The sequence below is a fragment of the Physeter macrocephalus genome, chromosome 19 (assembly GCF_002837175.3).
Source record: "Physeter macrocephalus isolate SW-GA chromosome 19, ASM283717v5, whole genome shotgun sequence".
Lineage (NCBI taxonomy): Eukaryota > Metazoa > Chordata > Mammalia > Artiodactyla > Physeteridae > Physeter > Physeter macrocephalus.
Window position 1 is genome coordinate 45778377 of NC_041232.1, and position 23006 is coordinate 45801382.

Below are 23006 nucleotides of genomic sequence, written 5' to 3' on the forward strand. Positions count from 1 at the left end.
GCCGAGCGGCTGGGCCCGTGAGCCATGGCCGCTGAGCCTGCGCGTCCGGAGCCTGTGCTCCGCAACGGGAGAGGCCACAACAGTGAGAGGCCCGCGTACCGCAAAAAAAAAAAGAAAAAAAAGTGCTATAGAAACAGGAGCTAATGCAATGATGTTGGACTCACTCGCCACCCCCAGATGCTGACTTTATTGATACAGTGCAGCTTCCTCTGTTTCTTCACAAAAAGACTGTAGAATAATAACTACTAACACAACATTGTAAGACAAAATAACTCCTTATTCATAATGTTTGAAAGAGTTTTTTTCCTATGTTAAATTTATAAAATAAAGAGAAGTTTAAAAAGGGCATGAGAAAGATTTTCTGTAGGATCATTGTTATTTAGAATCTGGCAGGATAAATGGTTCTAATGAAGAAAGGAAAGCTAAGAGGGAAGGGAAGAGATGAGATAAGAAAAAGAAGCAGTTTGATACAGTAACGATAACATTTTATAATCCAACATCACCCCTGGTTTTGACTTTTGAATGAATCAGCTGGCTGAGAACTTTCTGATCCAAAACAGAGAAAGATGCCAGCTGGCAACTCTAGAGGCTAAATGCAGAGATCCTCCTAGTTCTATAAAAAGGTTTCAATAAGAAACATGAATTTAATTTATTATAGAACAAGCAAGGAAAGATCTGATCATGCAGTCTTATAGCATTTGCTAGAAATTATATGTTTAAAGGCCTATGAGATGAAAATTTTGACATATGTAAGGAGTTTTGACTTCATGCTTTGCTCACTGCACTGCAGATGTTTTTGTTTGCTTGTCTGTTTGTTTGCTTTTTGCATCCAAAATGGTGTGATGTTAACCTAGCAGCAAGATGTGGGATCAACTCTGGAAAATGAAACTCTCTTTTTCAAAATAGTATCGGCAACATCTATAGGCATTTGTATCCGGGGAGGTGTACATCAGGGGCAAGCAGTGAAGAACTTGAATGTACTTAAGTACAATTTGTGGATACTGGGGAGCCTTACGCTCATCATTAACTAATTTTAGCCTATTTACTTAATTCTCAAATCAATTTTAACAACATTAAGATATTAGAATATTAGATGCCATATTATAGGTTTTGTAAGAAATATGACCAATGGAGTAAATCGAGATATAGGAAAATGCTACACATTTCATAATTTTATACTAAGCAGTCAAGTTTTCATTCTGGTAGGTCATTTGATTCTCTGCAGGTGGCTATGCCTGCCCCTAAAGAGAGAGCCCTGGGTCACATGTTACACAAATGAAATGTGATTATCGTTGTGGGTAGCATCGTACGATTTGGAAAAAGTCTTTAGGTCTAATATAAAGATCCTTCAAATAAATCATCCAGCTAAGCTTCTGTGGCCCCAAACTCCTAATTTAAAAATGTTGATAAATGAAGTACCTCTTTAGTTAATAAATGAAGTATCTCTTTAGTTATCCTTTGTCAGCAACATTCATTTTAATGGAAAGTGAGTTTACAGGGTTACATGATTGAACTACTGAGCCAAGTCAGTGTTGGCAAATGATGGGCTAAATTATTGATGTTACACACTAATGAATTCTGATGAGAAATAAAACACAGACATTACGTTTCAAGTGGTTCATAATTATTTTTGTACTTTAAAAGCAATTTTATTCCTTTTTCAAATCATACTGGTTCTGTAAAACAAAAACATAGTTAGTGATTATATTGAGTTTGTGGAGTTTGTGGCAAAAAAATGCTCTTGCAAGTTTTCATTCCTGTGAAGATAATGTTATTCACACTAGGTTTCTGATTTCCTTATATACTTCTGGGAAAAAATAATTAAATTAAATGTCTAAATTTTAAAGCCAGTGTCTTTAAATAAGATAATCTGCTTTGCAGCCATGGTTAGCATTTCAATAGATGTGTTTATAATCTATGATATGTCTATCAGCACATTTACTGGAGCTGTGTTGAAATACCATAATTATTTCAGGTAATGACAAATATGCAGGGACTTCCACGAAGCAGCTTTGTTTTACTAAAGAAGTTATCTTCAAATGCTGAGCCTGCGCGTCCGGAGCCTGTGCTCCGCAACGGGAGAGGCCACAACAGTGAGAGGCCCGCGTACCGCAAAAAAAAAAAGAAAAAAAAGTGCTATAGAAACAGGAGCTAATGCAATGATGTTGGACTCACTCGCCACCCCCAGATGCTGACTTTATTGATACAGTGCAGCTTCCTCTGTTTCTTCACAAAAAGACTGTAGAATAATAACTACTAACACAACATTGTAAGACAAAATAACTCCTTATTCATAATGTTTGAAAGAGTTTTTTTCCTATGTTAAATTTATAAAATAAAGAGAAGTTTAAAAAGGGCATGAGAAAGATTTTCTGTAGGATCATTGTTATTTAGAATCTGGCAGGATAAATGGTTCTAATGAAGAAAGGAAAGCTAAGAGGGAAGGGAAGAGATGAGATAAGAAAAAGAAGCAGTTTGATACAGTAACGATAACATTTTATAATCCAACATCACCCCTGGTTTTGACTTTTGAATGAATCAGCTGGCTGAGAACTTTCTGATCCAAAACAGAGAAAGATGCCAGCTGGCAACTCTAGAGGCTAAATGCAGAGATCCTCCTAGTTCTATAAAAAGGTTTCAATAAGAAACATGAATTTAATTTATTATAGAACAAGCAAGGAAAGATCTGATCATGCAGTCTTATAGCATTTGCTAGAAATTATATGTTTAAAGGCCTATGAGATGAAAATTTTGACATATGTAAGGAGTTTTGACTTCATGCTTTGCTCACTGCACTGCAGATGTTTTTGTTTGCTTGTCTGTTTGTTTGCTTTTTGCATCCAAAATGGTGTGATGTTAACCTAGCAGCAAGATGTGGGATCAACTCTGGAAAATGAAACTCTCTTTTTCAAAATAGTATCGGCAACATCTATAGGCATTTGTATCCGGGGAGGTGTACATCAGGGGCAAGCAGTGAAGAACTTGAATGTACTTAAGTACAATTTGTGGATACTGGGGAGCCTTACACTCATCATTAACTAATTTTAGCCTATTTACTTAATTCTCAAATCAATTTTAACAACATTAAGATATTAGAATATTAGATGCCATATTATAGGTTTTGTAAGAAATATGACCAATGGAGTAAATCGAGATATAGGAAAATGCTACACATTTCATAATTTTATACTAAGCAGTCAAGTTTTCATTCTGGTAGGTCATTTGATTCTCTGCAGGTGGCTATGCCTGCCCCTAAAGAGAGAGCCCTGGGTCACATGTTACACAAATGAAATGTGATTATCGTTGTGGGTAGCATCGTACGATTTGGAAAAAGTCTTTAGGTCTAATATAAAGATCCTTCAAATAAATCATCCAGCTAAGCTTCTGTGGCCCCAAACTCCTAATTTAAAAATGTTGATAAATGAAGTACCTCTTTAGTTAATAAATGAAGTATCTCTTTAGTTATCCTTTGTCAGCAACATTCATTTTAATGGAAAGTGAGTTTACAGGGTTACATGATTGAACTACTGAGCCAAGTCAGTGTTGGCAAATGATGGGCTAAATTATTGATGTTACACACTAATGAATTCTGATGAGAAATAAAACACAGACATTACGTTTCAAGTGGTTCATAATTATTTTTGTACTTTAAAAGCAATTTTATTCCTTTTTCAAATCATACTGGTTCTGTAAAACAAAAACATAGTTAGTGATTATACTAAAATTATTGAGTTTGTGGCAAAAAAATGCTCTTGCAAGTTTTCATTCCTGTGAAGATAATGTTATTCACACTAGGTTTCTGATTTCCTTATATACTTCTGGGAAAAAATAATTAAATTAAATGTCTAAATTTTAAAGCCAGTGTCTTTAAATAAGATAATCTGCTTTGCAGCCATGGTTAGCATTTCAATAGATGTGTTTATAATCTATGATATGTCTATCAGCACATTTACTGGAGCTGTGTTGAAATACCATAATTATTTCAGGTAATGACAAATATGCAGGGACTTCCACGAAGCAGCTTTGTTTTACTAAAGAAGTTATCTTCAAATGTGTGATACAGAATGAAGTGTGTACCTGTAAAATGATACACGTTTGACAAAGTCAGGGCCTGGTGGTAATAACTGAAGCAGGCTCATATTCGTTTAAGAAACACAGAGGTCTATACATTCCATAAGGTAATGACAGGGTCCTTTAATATTTCCTCATGACTTAACTGTTCCAGATTTAACTGTGTGGGTCTGTGACCTTCCTTCTTTCTAGTGAAGTGACTCCAACAAAGGCTCAATTCGAAGAGATTTTAGACTGATTTTTAATAAAGAGAGATGAGAGGTAGAAATCATAGTTGACGAGGTGTTAAAGATCCATCACTTGCTGGCCATGAATCTGTAGACAGATCCCTCAGCTTCTCTCCGTCTCAGTTACCAAACCCCTAAATAGGGCAACAGGTCTTCCTCTCCAATCAGTGAAGGCTGTGATAATTCCCAAATCAGGTATGCGTGAAACCGAAACCTGCTTTGTAAATATGAAGTAAGTTTACTTCTTATATTTGCCTGGATTATAGTTCTTTTCAGAGAGGTCGTCAGAACTAGTTTGGAGAATATTTCCTTTACCAACTGAGGGATATGATGTAGGGGAAGGAATGAGGAGAGTTTCCAAGTCAAGGTTTGGTCAACATCTGGATTATTTCCCCGTTATGATAATATGTGCAGATCCTTTCAAAAATGAAAATCCAAAGGTAAAACTTCTCTCATCACATTGGGCTGAGGTAAGAGATGCAGTGCAGTGTACTTTAGTTCCCACTTCGTGTACGCTTTATATGAAATTTTAAAAAGTGAGGCTTGTTTACCTTAACTCTATAACATCTCATTCCCACATGAAAGTTTTCTGAGTCATTTTTCTCCATCTTCATAATTTTCCTCTTTATCTATGATAGACTTGGCACCATTTGTGAATAACAAGTCTACTTCAAATTTTATCTTTTTTGTATTAAAATTTTTTTATCTTAATATTTTCCTCTCGTTATAACTGCTCTGTTCATTGTTCTATAATCTTGATACTCTTGGATGAAAAATCATGTGTCCAAGTTAATCGCACATCTAAGCAGCATCATTATATAATGATGATGCTAAGTTGTATGAAAAATACCTACTGGATATGCTCCATTAGTCACTGATTTTCAAACTTAAAGTTCTGTCTCTGAAAAACTCCTCTCCTCCACATTACTGACATGGCTCCTCCACTTGAAAAATGTACTGCCTGTATAAGGTGAATTTTAAAAAAGTAAAAATGCGAGTATTATTTTGTTTCAGTCCAAGAAAAAAGTCAGAACACATAAAAATGTATATCTTTATATAAACAATCCTGAATAGGCTTATTTTATTTTAAAATAAAAAAGGAATCCATTTTGGTTTTAGCATGTTATTTAATATAATAAAGGGAGTAGATAATATAATTTCATGGAATTTAACATTGACAAATACTTTATTAACCTCCTGAATCTACATCACATTGATGTATGTGTGAAATGAATGTATTTCCATTTTGATATCAATATTTAAATTGAGGTTCTCCTTTGTTTATCTTCAAATGGAAGGAAGATAGGTAATGCAGTTACCATTGTTGCCCAAAGACACCAATGGATGATGTCAGAGAGCAACACCCAAATATTTTGAGAGGTGAAAGGGTCAGAAGACCAATACCATATGTAACAAACAAAACCGAAAGAATTAAAGAGTAAAAGGTATGAACAGAGTAAGTGGAAGTCATTTTGAGGGAAACAGGAGTACAGAGTCTAGGGGAAATAAAGGAGCTCTTAGACACACTTAAACCAATCATTTGACAGCCAAGTCAACATATGGAAAGAACAATGTTGACTTGGTTACATTAATGGTCAAGAAGAACTTGATTCATTTATTCCACATCTTTATTAGGATGTCCCCAGGTGCTGTCCTAGGTTCTATATGGTAAAGGCTAAGTTTAGGTGCTAATTAAACAATAGAGATATTCCCTAAGTTGGGCCCACTGGAGATCTGGCCCTGATCCTTTTCTGACCTCTTTTTGTACTCTTCTTTACCCCAGCCCTATGATCCACCATATAGGTCCTCTAATTTTACCTGAAGGGAACTATTCAGCTTCATGCCCCTAGAACTGTCAGTTCCACTACATGGGGTAATTTATTCTGTTCAAAATAGTTTCTACTTTTTTTATAATTCAGTTTTTGACCCACATGATTAAAACTGTGTGACTTAATTTCCAAATACTGGGGGCATTTTTCAAGTATCTTTTAACGATTGATTTCTAATAACGCCATTGTGATCAGTCAACTATTTTTTTTACTATTTTGATCCTTTTAAATTTATTAAGACTTGTTTTATGACTCAGTATATGGTCTGTATTTGGAAATGTTACGATGCACTTTAAAACAATGCATATTCCAGCTCTTGTTGAATGGAATGTTCTATAAATGTCAATTAGGTCAAGTTGGTTGATAGCATTGTCCAGTTCTTCCATGTTCTTACTGATTTTCTGTCTGTATGTTCTATCAATTCCCAAAAGAGGAGCACTGAAATCACAAACTATGATTAGGCATCTTCTTACTTCTACTTTAAGTTTTAAGTATTTGCCTTATGTATTTGAAATTTTCTTATTAGATGCATACACATTTATGATTGTTATATGTGCTTGATTCTTTCCCTTAATGAAATGACCTTCTTGATACCTGGTAACATTTCTAATTGTGAAGTTTAATTTATCTGATATTAATGTAGCCTCTCCAACTGTATTATGCTTGGTGCTGCATTGCATGTCTTTTTCCATCCTTATACTTTTAACCTATAGTGACTTCATATTTAAACAGTATTATTTACAGACAATTATATTTGAGTCTTGTATCTTTATCTAATGTGCTATATCTGTTTTTTAATTAGGGTTAGTCCATTTATATTTAATATAAATTTTAATATGGTTAGAATTAGGTTTATAGACTTGATATTTTTGCTGGATAGAGAATTCTGGGTTCATTTTTTTCTTTCAGCAGTTTAAACATATTCTTCTATGTCTTCTGTTCTCCATAGTTTCTGATAAGATGTTAGAAGTCATTTTTTATTTCCTTTTCTTTGGCTGCTTTCAGATTTTATCTTTATCATTAATTTTATTTTTAGTTTTCAGACACTGACTACAGTGCACTTAGGTATGACTTTTATGCATATATCTTTTGCGGGGTGGTTCTTTGAGATTATTTGGATCTGGAATTGATGTTTTCACCAAAATGACATTATTTTTATACTTTTTATGGTTTACATGCACCTGCCCCACACACTGGGAGCTGATAAGCTAAACTAACACCATAAGAAGAAACACATAAGAAGTACCTGCTGAAATTTTAGCACTTGGTTTGATAAATGAACGGTCAAGAATTATTTACTGAACGTTCAATACATTCCTGGAATATCACACCTAAATTAGTCAGTCTGTTATTTGTGGCCTTGTTTAAGACCTTACTTTCTTTCTTGCCTTTCATTGTCTTCCTCTCAGGTGATCTAATCTAGTAACAGACACAGAAAATTGCCATAGTATGGTGTTTAAGAGCAGGTACTCTGTGGCCAAACTGTGTGGGTTTAAATCCTGTCTCTTCTATTAGCTATGTGATCACGACCAAAATATATAACCTATGCGTGCTTTCGTTTTCTCTTCCATAAAATGGGGAGACTACGATAGCACTAGGGTCCTCTGAGAATTAAATAAATTAATGTTAACCATATAACTAGTTATTCCCTAATATTTTGCATATCTACTGCTTCATTTCATTGCTGATATCCCCTGTCCTGCATTTTTTTCTCTAATAGTATCAAATTAGTTGTCATTTTCCTTGTACACTATGCACTATGCTGTTTTATTCTCACACATTTCTGTTCAAGTCATTTACTCTTTCTATAACACCCTGCCCGCCCTTTGTTGATGTCCCATCACCTTTCAATATTTACTTTAGCAGTTACCCCTTTAGAAAACTGACCTTACAAAGCAGAAGACGTGCCTTTCTTCTTGCTGTCATTTACATTTACACAACATATTGTGTCTGCCACCTTTTTGAGAGTGCAAGCTCTTTGAAGACAAAGATTATATGTTCCACCTTTGGATTCTCAGTTTCTAGCAAAATACCTTTCACATAGTAGGAACCCATCCGCCCCACCATGTGTCTTGAAATTAACCAGTATTCAACTTAACTATAAATTGCTTAAGGTCAAAGAACATGAGGTATACTGTATACATTATATTGGTATTCAATAAGTACAGAGTGAAATAAGTGTTTCAATATGTTATGGAAATTTATGGAATTCTAAAAGTATACTTTCATCACAGCTAACAACATTCTCAATGCTGAAAAGCTGAAGGTATTTCCTCTAAGAGAAGGATTAAGACAAGGATGCCCACTCTCACCACTTTTGTTTTCTTTTAACATCTTTATTGTTGTATAATTGCTTTAAAATGGTGTGTTTTCTGTTTTATAACAAAGTGAATCAGTTATACATATATATATGTCCCCATATCTCTTCCCTCTTGCGTCTCCCTCCCTCCCACCCTTCCTATCCCACCCCTCTCGTGGTCACAAAGCACAGAGGTGATCTCCCTGTGCTATGCGGCAGCTTCCCACTAGCTATCTAATTTACATTTGGTAGTGCATATATGTCCCTGCCACTCTCTCACTTCGTCACAGCTTACCCTTCCCCCTCCCCATGTCCTCAAGTCCATGCTCTAGTAGGTCTGTGTTTTATTCCTGTCCTACCACTAATCTCTTCATGACATTTTTTTTTCTTAGATTCCATATATATGTGTTAGCATACGGTATTTGTTTTTCTCCTTCTGACTTACTTCACTCTGTATGACAGACTCCAGGTCTATCCACCTCATTACAAATAACTCAGTTTCATTTCTTTTTATGGCTGAGTAATATTCCATTGTATATATGTGCCACATCTTCTTTATCCATTCATCTGTTGATGGACACTTAGGTTGCTTCCATGTCCTGGCTATTGTAAATAGAGCTGCAATGAACATTGTGGTACATGACTCTTTTTGAATTATGGTTTTCTCATGGTATACGCCCAGTAGTGGGATTGCTGGGTCATATGGTAGTTCTATTTCTAGTTTTTTAAGGAACCTCCATACTGTTCTCCATAGTGCTGTGTCAATTTACATTCCCTCCAACAGTGCAGGAGGGTTCCCTTTTCTTCACACCCTCTCCAGCATTTATCGTTTGTAGATTTTTTGATGATGGCCATTCTCACCACTTTTATTCAACATAGTTTTGGAAGTCCTAGCCACAGCAATCAGAGAAGAAAAAGAAATAAAAGGAATCCAAATTGGAAAAGAAGAAGTAGTATTGTCTCTGTTTGTAGATGACATGATATTATACATAAAAAATCCTAAAGATGCCACCAGAAAAGTACTAGATCTCATCAATGAATTTGGTAATGTTGCAGGATACAAGATTAATATACAGAAATCTGTTGTGTGTCTATACACTAAAAAGGAAATAGCAAAAAGAGAAATTAAGGAAACAATCCCATTTACCATCACATCAAAAAGAATAAAATATCTAAGAATAAACCTACCTAAGAAAGCAAAAGACCTGTACTCTGAAAACTATGATGTTGTTGAAAGAAACTGAAGATGACACAAACAGATGGAAAGATATAGCATGTTCTTGGACTGGAAGAATCAATATTGTTAAAATGACTATACAACCCAAGGCAATTGATAGATTTAATGCAATCCCTATCAAATTACCAATGGCATTTTTCACAGAACTAGAAAAAAATTTTTTTTAATTGTATGGAAACAAAAAGATCCTGAATAGTCAAAGCAACTTGAGAAAGAAGAATGGAGCTAGAGGAATCAGGCTCCCTGACTTCAGACTATACTACAAAGCTACAGTAATCAAAACAGTATGGTACTCGCACAAAAACAGACGTATAGATCAATGGAGCAAGCTAGAAAGCCCAGAAATAAACCCATGCACCTATGGTGAATTAATCTACAACAAAGAAGAAAAGAATATTCAATGGAGAAAAGTTTCTTCAATAAAGTGATGCTGGGAAAACTGGACAGCCACATGTAAAAAATGAAATTAGAACATTCTTTAACACCATATACAAAAATAAACTCAAAATGGATTAAAGACCTAAATGTAAGACCAGATACTATAAAATTCTCAGAGGAAAACATAGGCAGGACACTCTTTGACATAAATCACAACAATATATATTTTTTGGATCAGCCTCTGAAAGCAAAGTAAACAGAAGCAAAAATAAACAAATGGAATCTAATTAAACGTCTTTGCACAGCAAAGGAAACCATAAATAAAACAAAAAGACAACCTACGGAATGGGAGAAAATATTTGCAAATGATGCGACCGACAAGGGATTAATTTCTAAAATATACAAACAGCTCATACAACAACTCAGTAACAGAAAAACAAACAACCTAATCAAAAAATGGGCAGAAGATCTAAATAGACATTTCTCCGAAGAAGACACACAGATGGCCAACAGGCATATGAAAAATGTTCAACATCACTAATTATTAGAGAAATGCAAATCAAAATATAATGAGGTATACCTACACTGGCCAGAATGGCCATCATCAAAAAGTCTACAAATAATAAATGCTGGAGAGGGTGTGGAGGAGAAGGAAATCTTCTACACTGTTGGTGGGAATGTAAATTGGTTCAGCCACTATGAAGAACAGTATGGAGGTTCCTTAAAAAACTAAAGAATTGGGGCTTCCCTGGTGGTGCAGTGGTTGAGGGTCTGCCTGCCGATGCAGGGGACATGGGTTAGTGCCCTGGTCCAGGAGGATCCCACATGCTGTGAAGCAGCTGGGCCTGTGAGTCATGGCCACTGAGCCTGCGTGTCCAGAGCCTGTGCTCCACAACGGGAGAGGCCACAGCAGTGAGAGGCCTGCATACCGCCAAAAAAAACCCACAAACAACTAAAGAATAGAGTTGCCATATAATCCAGTGATCCCACTTCTGGGCATATATCCAGAGAAAACTGTAATTCAAAAAGATAATGCACCCCAATGTTCATAGCAGCACTGTTCACATTAGCCAAGACATGGAAGCAACCTAAATGTCCATCGACAGATGAATGGATAAAGAAGATGTGGTACATATACATGTGGAATATCACTCAGACATTAAAAAGAATGAAATAATGACATTTGTACCAACATGGATAGACTTGGAGATTATCATACTAAGTGAAGTGAGTCAGACAGAGAAAGACAAATGTCATACGATACACCTCATATGTGGAATTTAAAAAAATGACACAAATGAACTTATTTACAAAACAGAAATAGATTCACAGACATAGAAATTATGGTTATAAAAGAGGACAGGGTGGGATAAATTAGGAGTTTGGGATTAAAATATACACGCTACTATATATAAACTAGATAGCCAACAAGGACATACTGTATAGTACAGGCAACTATACTAAATATGTTGTAATAATCTATAATGGAAAAGAATCTAAAAAAGAATGTGTGTGTGTGTGTATAACTGAATCACCTTGCTATATACCTGAAACTAACACAACATTGTAAATCAACTATATTTCAATAAAAATTGAAAAACAAACAAACAAAAAAAGGTATACTTTCGACATAGAAGGGATAAATTAGGAATTTGGGATTAAAATATACACGCTACTATATATAAACTAGATAGCCAACAAGGACATACTGTATAGTACAGGCAACTATACTAAATATGTTGTAATATTCTATAATGGAAAAGAATCTAAAAAAGAATATGTGTGTGTGTGTGTGTGTGTGTGTGTGTATAACTGAATCACCTTGCTATATACCTGAAACTAACACAACATTGTAAATCAACTATATTTCAATAAAAATTGAAAAACAAACAAAAAAAGGTATACTTTCGACGTAGAAAGATAATGAAACAATCCATCCCAAAGATAGGAGTATAGAAGAAATGAACTTATAAGTTCTCTTTCACCCACAATTTTCTGGTTTTGAATTGACCTTGGCAACAGGCATTTATTTCTTAGCTATAGTCAGTCTTGGATGAGGGTGGAATGCTGACTTTACATTTAACAGAAGATACTGGGTAAAATGTAGCTCATTTATCTGGGTGTTTTAATTTAGAACATTTAATTCTTTTTTCCACTTTATGTATTTATGCATACTTTAATAATTGAGGCAAGAATCATTAAAAGAGTTGACATTAACCAAGCATTCCTTTTGTTACATTATATGATAAGGTGTGTTGTGTACCTATATGTAGTTTTTTGAATTCCCAAGAGTTTGAAATGATGTCAGACATGGAGTTGCAAGTTCTGAAGGTGGCAAGACTAGAAAGTATAAATGCTTCTGTGATTAATTGATTTAGGCAAATTTTTGGCAAGAAGTTGTTGCCGTTTTGGGATCACCTTACAACAGTATCAGGGGGAGAAAAAAGAAGAAAGTGAGTTAACGTTGTAAACTGTTGACTGTGTACCGAGCATATTGCATACATCATCATCCGATTCTCACAGCGACCCTTGGGTATATGCTGTTTATACCTGTTCCACATCCCAGATGATACCACCAAGCAGTCAAACAACTCACCAATCCACCCACCCTAAAACTCAAACTCTGGTATTCAAGCCTAATATTAAGTTGATATTTTCAGTTCAACAAGGAGAAAGATTAAATAAATAAAAATGTTTACCCTTTAAACTATTTTGAGCTATTTATTTCCACAAGTAATAAGGAAAAATGCACTGCTAAAATGCATTTCATACCTCCCCTGTCATTTCATATGCCCCTTCCATATTTTATTTTTCTCCTTAGTACACAGCATCACTATAGCTTTAACTTGTTTACTGTCTTGTTTTCCCCATTGAAATGTAAGTTCATGAGGGTAAGAAATTTAGTCTGTTTTGTTATTATTGTATCTTTTTTCATGAAAATATTTTTATTTTTTGGTAGTCAAAGTTAACAATATTTTCCTTAATGATTTTATTCCCTCATTTAAGAAGGTCTTTCTTACCTCAATACTATTCAGTAGTCTGTATTTTAAAAAAAGATATTAGAGATGTTTAATGCTTATTCTATAGTGTATATAAAAATATAAAATAATCTATTTTATTTTATCCCTTGAGTATTTACTTTTATCCCTCAGATAGCTGGGAAGTGAATAGTCCACCTTCAGGGTATACAATTTGAAATCCTACTTTCATTGTATTCTAAATTCCAAATAATTGTGGGGCATTCCTGGATGCTCTATTTCAGGACATAGCCTCCGGCCTGCTGCCTGTTTTGTAAATGAAATCTTACTGGGACACAGTTCCGTCTATTCATATACAATTTTCTAAGGCTGCTTTCCTACTACAAGGCAGAGTTGAGTAATTGCAACAGAGACTGAATGTCCTGCAAAGCTTAAAATATTTACTATTTGACCCTTTAAAGAAAAAAGTTTACCAACTGCTCTGTTGCATTTTAGAGATGTTTTGATCTGTTCCTGAATCAATGTTATGCTGTTCTAATTTAATTAATATAGCTTCCTGATGTGTTTTGCTCTGCAACAGCATAAATTCCTCACTCCAGCACCAATATTTCTTTTTAAAAAATGTCAGAGCTACTCCTGTGGATTTTTATCTTCCAAAGGCATTTAGAATCACCTTCTCAAGCTTCATTGAAAAATCTTGTCTGGATTTTGAGTATGATTGTATTGAATTTGTGGAGTTTTCAAATGTGAAATTAAAAAAAAATTGGCATGTTCCCAATGTGTATAATCTCCTCATCCATGAAAATGATATATATTTACTTTTATTTAGGTCTTTGTTTATATCTTTTTAGTATTGCTTAGAAGCTTTTCTGTAAAAGGACTGAGCTAACTTTTTGTTAGGTTTATTCTTAGGAACTCTATAATTCAGGCTGCCATTTAAAAGAACTGCCTTTTTGACTGTAATGCTTTTCTGGTTGATTCTCCTAGACTTTCTAAGAGAAACACCATATTATCAGACCATAATGATAGTTTTGCCCTTTTCCCACACAGTAGCTACACCTCTTATTTATTTTTCTTGACTTACTACTAAGGCTTCAGAGCAGTGATGCACAATAATGACTATAGCCAGGAATCCTTACTTTTGTCCTGATTTTAATAAAATGCTTCCAGTAATTTATCACTTAGTACATTTTATCAAGGGAGTTTTGTTCTAAATTCTTTTGTGACTTTTATTAGAGTAAGTATATGTTGCCTTGATAACTAATGTTTTTCAGCATATATTGAGTAATCATATATAATATTTCTCCTTTAACTTGTCATTATATTAAATTACATTAATATATTTTCTAAAGTTGAATTTCTCTATGGTTGAGTCAAAACTTCCAGGTTTTGTTATGTGATACCCTTTGTTTTCTTTTATTTTTAAAAAGTTCAAGGAGATGTGCTAATATTGCCTGTTGTGATTGTAAATTTTTAAATTTTTCTCTGGTTTTCAATCAGTTCTTACTTTATATATTCTGAAGTTATGTTGTCATGTGCATTAAGTTCATGATTGATATGCCTTAATTGGTTATATATTTATCAATGTGAAATATCCATATTTGAGTGTTTTAATTCTTTTTGCTTTCAAGTCTCTCTCTTTTTGAATTAGAACGTCTTATTCTTTTTTTTCTAAGCTCTTCATTCCGTTTCTATTTGTCTGAAGTACATATATTCCAAATGAGATAGATTTTGCTTTTATGACCAATCTGTAAAACTGTTACTTTAAACTGTGTAATGAAACCATTTAGTTATTATGATTACTAATATGTTTGGACTTATTTTGTACATTTTTATACTCTTTCTGTCCTCTTCCTTGCATTTTGTATTATTCAACTTTTTTATGGTACTTTCTTTTCTCTAGCAGTTTGGGAGTGACAAATCTTATTTCTAGAACTTCTAGTAGATATTCTTACTACTGACAACTATATTTAAATACTTTCTACTACTATCTAGAGTTAATCAGGAAGGCTTAGCAATTTAATGCTATTCCTCAATCATAATATCTCTAAATGTATTTATTTTAAAAATCCAAATTTCTATCATTTCTTTTGTCTTTAAAGAGATCACATAGATTCAGAGATTTTCTTTTATATCACATTAGTAAGTGATTTTAGATTTTTATTCTGTGTTTTTTCTGGTTTCTTTTCATTTGTACAGTTTTCTTCCAGAAATAGGAAATTTGGGACGCCCCTATATATATTGTGTGTGTGTGTGTGTGTGAGAGAAATGATTAAATACCTTACCTCTGTGCCATCAAAATCCCTGGCAAAGCCTTTTGTTTATTAACTACTTTTGTTTATTAACTACACAACTGTAGGCACCAAGAGCTGTAGAGAGCCTTTGAGGTTATCACATTCAATCTTAATAAACCAATTCACTTAATAATAAATTCACTCACCAATTATTTTTGAGTACTTATTATGTTTTGAGAACTATAGTTGCTGCCAGGTAGATAAAGATGAAAAAATAAGACATGTTTTCCAACTGAGAAGGCGCACATTCTAGTGGGTGAAGAGGTACAGACACACACAGATGTTGTGTAAGGTCAGGAGAGCATTCCAGGAGGAGTCCTGCTCCAGGAGGTGCTCTCTGGTTGACTCTTAGACCATTTGCTTTCCCTCAACCACTGTCTTAACATCTGCTTGAGTATCAGCAATGCACATTTGGACAGCATCACCTGTTAGAAAATGTATTCCTACTGAGCCCAAACCCACCTTCCAAACTCTCCCATCATTGGTCTAGATGTTGCCCTCTAGAGCTCATCAAAATATTCATGTGTTGACCTTCACTTGGTGGTCATTTAGATGTCTGGGACAAAGTCTTTTCCTTCTATAATTAAGCATTCTAAATTTTATATATTTCTTCCTCATCTCTCTTAAATTGCTGCTCTCAAGTAAATCAATATGGCGCTTAAACTATGCTTTCCAAATCTGTATAAAATACTGCAGATGTACTCAACTTTTGAAAAAGTGCAATGGGAGTATCATCTTTAACCAGAGAAAATACTTGTGCTTATGCAGGATAAGATCACATTAACATGCTGTAGCTGTATCACATTTTTTCACTTAAACGATGAGTTAACAATGAGTCTTTTTTCTAAATAAGATGACAAAGAGGTATTAAATTTCATAGCATTAAATACATTAAAAATACAAAGAGAAAAATAATGATGTTAAAATGAAATAATAATACTTACTTTATATGGGCTCGGATGTGAGGTTAGGACTGTAAAATATACTGTACGTGGTCAGAGTCAAGAAGTCTTATGTGCTTGCTAGTGCTGGAACGTGGCATTGGTTCTAAGTTTGTAGTAGTTCACTTTGGCTTATATTAAAATTGCTGTGAACTATAATCCCTACACAGATATTGATATAAATGGCTGCAAAGTTAAATATATTGATTCTTCATTCCAGAATATAGTTCATTTTATTGCTTCCTGCTTGATCATGTAATTCAAAAGCTTATCTGGCCCACCTGGTTTTCTGCAATCTGCAGAGCTGCCAGTTATGCTTTTTGATGGTCTGGCAAGGAATTCCTCCAAGCCCAAGGATGATACAGTCTCCTTTTTCTGCTCAACATTTATTTTGAATTGCTTTTTGCTCAATATCAGTTATATACCATTTACTTTTCAGAAGGTTCATCAGATGATTTTCTCATCAAATAGTTCACTAATATCTCATGGCATCACTATAATACTACCTTCAAAATATAAAACATTAGATTGCCCAAAATGGACATGCTACTGAATCATAAACAAAGAGAGCGACGGCATCTGGTTTGTTAAGCAATTTTTAGTCATGTTGAGTCAAACTGTAGAGATTGATGCCTGCAGACTCACTCTGCTAACATATTAAATCACTCTATCATCTTTTTCTTTTCTTTTTTCTTTTTAAATTAATTTTTATTTGAGTAGAGTTGATTTAAAAGGCCATGTTTTTCTTTTTAAAGACTGGATATAATAAGTGAAAACAAGATGGGCATGGAATACTTTGAGATTCCCTTAGTGGCCTTGCTACCATACACCCTTAAAAACAGAACAAGAATTGAGCTAATTTCACTGATGGTATAAAGTCCCAAGAGAGTTTAGAATCCTCCAAGAAGGGGACCTTACCAACAAGTAGGAAGTGTTAGCTGCTGAAAATACCACTGTGGTATGGTGGTATGCACAGAGTACAGTAGGAGGTCAAGGAAGATCTAAATTAATTCATCTGGTAGAGGAAGGTGGGCGAAGCACTCGGGGAGGATTTTGCAGAGGAGATGTTTGATTTGAGTCAGGTGTTCTTTAACAGGAACGGTAAGCAATAGTATTGCAGAAAGAGGGAAGAATATAAGCACAGGAGTGGAAGGAGTTGAATAGAAGGTGTCATGATTAGTAAGAATTTTGGAGTGACTGCAATTGACTGAAGGAACTTGTGTGGAGATGGATGAAGCTGGGAAGGTTAGCAGGAGTTGGGCATTGTGTACCATGTTGAGGGGTTTGGACTTGACTTATCCCAGAGGATTTCACATGTTTCTATAGTTTTATGGCAAGATACTGAAAATTATATTTTCAAATTTTGATTAAAAGCCAAAATTGAAATCATCTAAATGGAAGGTCTCTCCAGTAGATAAGAAAAGAATCCACTAAGTTATGCTCCTCAAGTTCCCCAAATACAATCCAGCCTTGCTGCTGTATCTCTAGGTGTTGAGTAGTTGAATTTTCGATACTATACTATCATTTCTATCCTTTCACTTCAGCTGGTATGTGAAAGCCATAAAAATAAGTAATTTAAAATCAAGTTTGGTAAAGAATTTCTAATTTCTAATGAAAAATTAGAATAAGGACGATTGAAGATTATGGATTGAGAATTCATTTTACCCATATTCAAATAGTTTCTATTGATGTTTTCAATATTTCAAAATATATCCTAATTCACAAAGAGAATTTATCATTTGAAAGATTTTTAAGAATGTTTAAAGTTGGGCAAGAAATATAGGATTTTTCCAAGACAATAATTAGAACATGAAGTTCACCTTTGAATATTTAAAAGAAAACCATTGGTTACAGCCACTCTAATTTTTAATGTACTAAATGTTAACAAACATTTCTAAGGAAAAAAATGTGCTCCTGACTTCTAAAATACTGCAGTTATAGTTTATACTCAAGTTCGCGTTGAATTTCTATTAAACCTACATATTTTAAGCACTACCTTTTCCAAACTTAAAATTTCTCCTATTATTAAAATTTTTTTTATAATCCATTATCAACAGAACTCTTAAATATATTTTATATAATGTACTTTATTAAAGTATGTATATAAAGCATATATATAAAGTATTTGTACATATACTTGTTAAAGTGCATATATACTTTATATATGGGATATATATTTACATATCTATATACATATATCCTCAGAAGAAAATAGCAAAAATAGCCACAAGTAAAAATGAAATTTGAAATAGCTTTGGAAGTGCTTTTCAACATCCTTTTTTTAAATTGTGGTAAAAGCATCATGACATGCACATGTAATTAAAATATTTAGAAAAGAATTTGGTTTGCTTAGTTTCAGCATGCATTGCTAATACCGCAAGTTAATAAAAATTACGGTTTTTTATGGTGTTACTATTTTTGTTTTTTTATAGAAGAGGTAGTTTTTTTTTTTTTTTGATAGAACAGGTGATGGATGTTTTCCTTTGGGAGGTTATATTTTATACATATGTAGCATTTCAAATAGCAAAATATTCATTTTAAAAAAATGTAAGTAGTTTTCAAATAATAGTCTTCACATAGTTAATATGGGTTTCTAAAATAGATTAGAGTCTTAAAATAAGGACAACTGATCCATTAAAAGTTTTTTACAGACACATATAGTAAAATTTCACACGCATCTGGAACCACTGTTACATTCTCATCCCTAATTGCTTATTTTTTAAATAAAGTCATCTCCAAATCTGCTTGGGAGGACGAGCCTCTTGCAAAAACAGAAGGGGTAAGAAAACAGTTAAATAAAATAAACATCAGTGTCATTTTTACTGAAGTAGATTTCACACAAAAGCAACACAAGGCAACTGCTGACAGTATCTTTTAAACAGCCGGATGGCATCTGCAAAGCCTGAAGATTGGAAAATATATACTTATATCAAATGTATTTATAAAAACCCGTTCTGAGGTTTGTGAGCAAGAAGTTCAATCTCCCTTTTCCCCCAAAGTATGTATGCATGGTGTATATGCTAACTTACTGAATTCATCCTTCATGCAATTCCAGTTTATTAAAGAGGTTAAAAATTTATAAAACTCTGATGGGATATGGTTTTAATGCTTCATCACACTACCCATCATTTGCTTTTCAATCTAGATCAGAATGATCTTTCCCACTTCCCTGCAATCACCTACCTGCACAGCTAATATTTTTTGAATACTCTCTTGAGAGTCTATCTGGAACTTGGCCAGCCTCATACGGCTGTAGAGGACCACCAGCTCGAAGTGCTTCTGCCACAACTTGTGTATTCTTCTTTGCAGCTGACAGAACTAAAGGGAAGAGGGAGGGGGAAAAAACACAAGTCAGAGTAGGAGAGGAAATTAATGGCAGTGTTCAAGAAGAATGATGGAGGGAAATATAGAAAGCAGTCAATAGCCCATTCTGCACTGTACGGGCCTGACAGGAATTTCACAGTCTCTTGATTTTTCAGCCCACTCATGTGCATTCATCAGAAACCAGTCACATCTGGCCGCCAGGATGGGGGGTTAATTTTCTCTAAATGCCTCAGCAGTTTTGTTCTAGCTGAGGCAAACTCTGTGACTGCAAAGCTGATGAGTAAAATATTTCTACTTCACCCAGTTTAACTCAAAACCGATAGCCTCGGGACATATTGAACCTTTCTTTAAAAAATAATCTTTCGAAGCTTTTTTGAATGGCACATCAGGTCAAGCCAAAGTTTAAAAATGCAACTTTGAGACTTTGATGGACACCATCGCTTCTTTTTTTCGTCATAAACCCTTACCATGGTTTGGCAATGTGCGCTTTAGAGCATGACAAAACTAAAGAGAATTAACTTAGCCACCAACTGCTGAGGGAGAACAATAACAGGGAAGAAATTTCCAGCTCGAACTCCCTATTAATCCACCTCCCTCTGACTATGTGACATAGGAATATCTCACTGCACTAAAATACAGTGGACACGACGTTTAGAAGTGACACTTTAAATATGGAATCTAAACACAGAAAGAAAGATTTCTCCCGTGAGAAATTTATCTTTTGGAACTTTAATCTAAAACCAACCAAACAAACAAAAAACACAGTAGAAGTGTTACCAAGGCAATATACATTTGTACTTCAACAGTTAGCATAGCTGTACCATACGGAATTGTTATAATTAGGTTATTTTCAAAGAAATAAGCTTCATAAAAATTAACAGAAAAAACCATATTAAAAACTTTTTCCCATAATATATTCTGTTACTGAAACCGCTTTTATTTTTTGGTAATGTGGATAATTGTTTATGTTGATTTCTTTTTAGCTGTGTATTGCAGAATGAAAAGATAAACTCCAAAAAATTTCAGATCAAATTTTCTTCATAACAATAAAAACATGTCACATTAAAAAGGCTATTTTATGTTCTATTTATTGTTTTGGGTACTGGTTACATTTAAGGGATCCTTTGCAAAACTTCATCAAACAGTGCACATGTGACTTGTGAACCTTTTTGTATGCATATTTCAATAAACAGTTTACATAAAAGTAACCTTTTTTTTTTTTTTTTTTTTTTTTTGTGTGTGTGTGTGTGTGTGTGTGTGCGTGTGGTACGCGGGCCTCTTCTCGTTGTGGCCTCTCCCGTTGCGGAGCACAGGCTCCGGACGCACAGGCTCAGCGGCCATGGCTCACGGGCCCAGCCGCTCCGCGGCATGTGGGATCTTCCCGGACTGGGGCACGAACCTGTGTCCCCTGCATCGGCAGGCAGACTCTCAACCACTGCGCCACCAGGGAAGCCCGAAAACAATCATTTTAAAAATAGCTACCTGGTGTTGCATGTGAATTGTTTACCATCATTATCTTCATTATGCATTGAAATGAGCAACACATAGGTATCTATGTAAACCCACAGAAAAATAAAGCCTCTATTCTTGGTTAATTGGTTAACTTAGGATGAAAAAATAACCTTGAAACTATAGATATTTCAGCTTGCTAAATGCCGAAATACATTACCTGAAATTAGTTTACGGGCATTTCAGATAATTTAGGGTAATGAATTAAACAGTAAATCACTTTTTGAAGAGGAAAATCTGTCAATATTTTTTTTCTGTAATATTTTAATATTTATTTAAATAAAATATTTTAATAATTGTAATATCATATTAAAAATTTTTCTGGCAGCTCTGACAGCCAATAGGGGGAGGGTGTGCTGTATCTTGACATATTCATTAAAACACTAGAACACTTTACTCAAAGCATTATATTTTTATTACGATATACACAAATATGACAAAAGGCAAATAAGAGGAAGATGAGTTCTAGTAGAATTCCTAAAAGTGAAGATAATTTTTTTTACAAGTGGACCCTTCAATGTGTGCAAGGTTTTACAAGTGGGAGCTCATCAACCAAAGTGAATTGGATGATAATATTTCCCACATCCACATCTTAAATGAGGAGAAACTGCTGTACACAGTAAGTCAATTTTATTCACTCTTCTGTGTTCTAGCTTGAGGTAGCCACAAAGGCCTTAAATTAGTCCATATATAAGTGTTAGCTGAAGCTACGTAAGTAGAAAAGTTCCTTACGTATCAAGTAAGAAAGAGTAATATCTCAAAAAACTTTTAAAAAATCTATAGCGAATAAGCCTCTAGAAAAAGATAAACCAGGAAAGAGAATAACTGAAGGCATTCTTAAAGGGAAGAATCAGAATCCAATAAAAGTCACATATACACGTATACAGATGTACATTAAAGACAATAAGATGATCCACAATATATACGGGAAAATATTTAAGAACCCAGGAGTACAGTTAATTTAAGAGTGGGTCATGAAGACAACTCTCTTAGGAAAGTGGTTATGATAAAAGCCCAATTATAAGATGTCAGGAGACAGTGATCACTCAATAAATACTTATTGATATTAACTCAATAAAGTGAACTGGTAAAATTTTAGTGTCAAAAGTGAAGAAGTGAATAAGACATTCAGGAACTTACGAATTAATGGAAGAAGAGAAAAATAAACCAAGTAAATGCAAGACTCATAAAAATATAGAAAGGGAAAATTAAAGAGAGAGAGAGTTAAGTTATGAGTGGAAAAATCCTTCAACTGGATGCAGAATTTAGGTTGGAACCAAAGTAACTGAAATGGTTTTTGATCTCTTCGACTTCAACTAACCCAGTGTTTCTGGAATGAAACATTCCAATGATTACATTCCTGAAGCATAATCATTTCCTGGAACGATTACATTCCTGCCCTCTCACTCAGATTTTAGGGAAGGTGAGGTGGGATGAGGAAGGAAGTGGTAGAGAAACAAAAAAGGACAGAGAGGGACACAAACACACTGGGTGGGAGGTTAGCAAGGGCACTCCTTGCCGTGTATTCAGAAATAAGAATGGAATTGAGAGCCACTGGAATTGAGATGAACTGGGCTGCTGCTTAGCCCCAGGCAAGTATTTCAAGAATTTTGGAAAAGAATGGGATATTCTCATAGAAATCGAAGGAGGAGCAATGTTAGAGCAGGAGGAGTCATTTTGGAAAAAGATCCCCAACTTCGCTGCCCTCGATTTTGTATACAAAAAGAGGAAGTGAGGGTCTTCAACTGTGTCAGGAAAGTGGAATCAGGAAACAGCTGGTATGTACTCTGAGCCATTTAAAATGGCAAAAAGGGAGGAAGAGTTTTCTGACAATGGTTTCTGACTGGTTTGAATTTGTAGCACACTTGGTAAGCTTGGCTCTAATACTTTTGTATACGAAAAGAGGAAGTGAGGATATT

The 23006-nt window shown here is 34.4% G+C and overlaps 1 protein-coding gene across 1 annotated transcript in view; it reads right to left on the minus strand.

Moving 5' to 3' along the window:
- The window catches only part of CCDC178 (coiled-coil domain containing 178), a 379522-nt gene that overhangs the window by 19109 nt on the left and 337407 nt on the right, over positions 1 to 23006 (minus strand). Inside the window, exon 19 of the mRNA XM_024120576.1 lies at positions 19438 to 19572. Within this exon, the coding sequence (XP_023976344.1) occupies positions 19438 to 19572 (135 nt within the window). The remainder of the gene's footprint in view (positions 1 to 19437; positions 19573 to 23006) is intronic.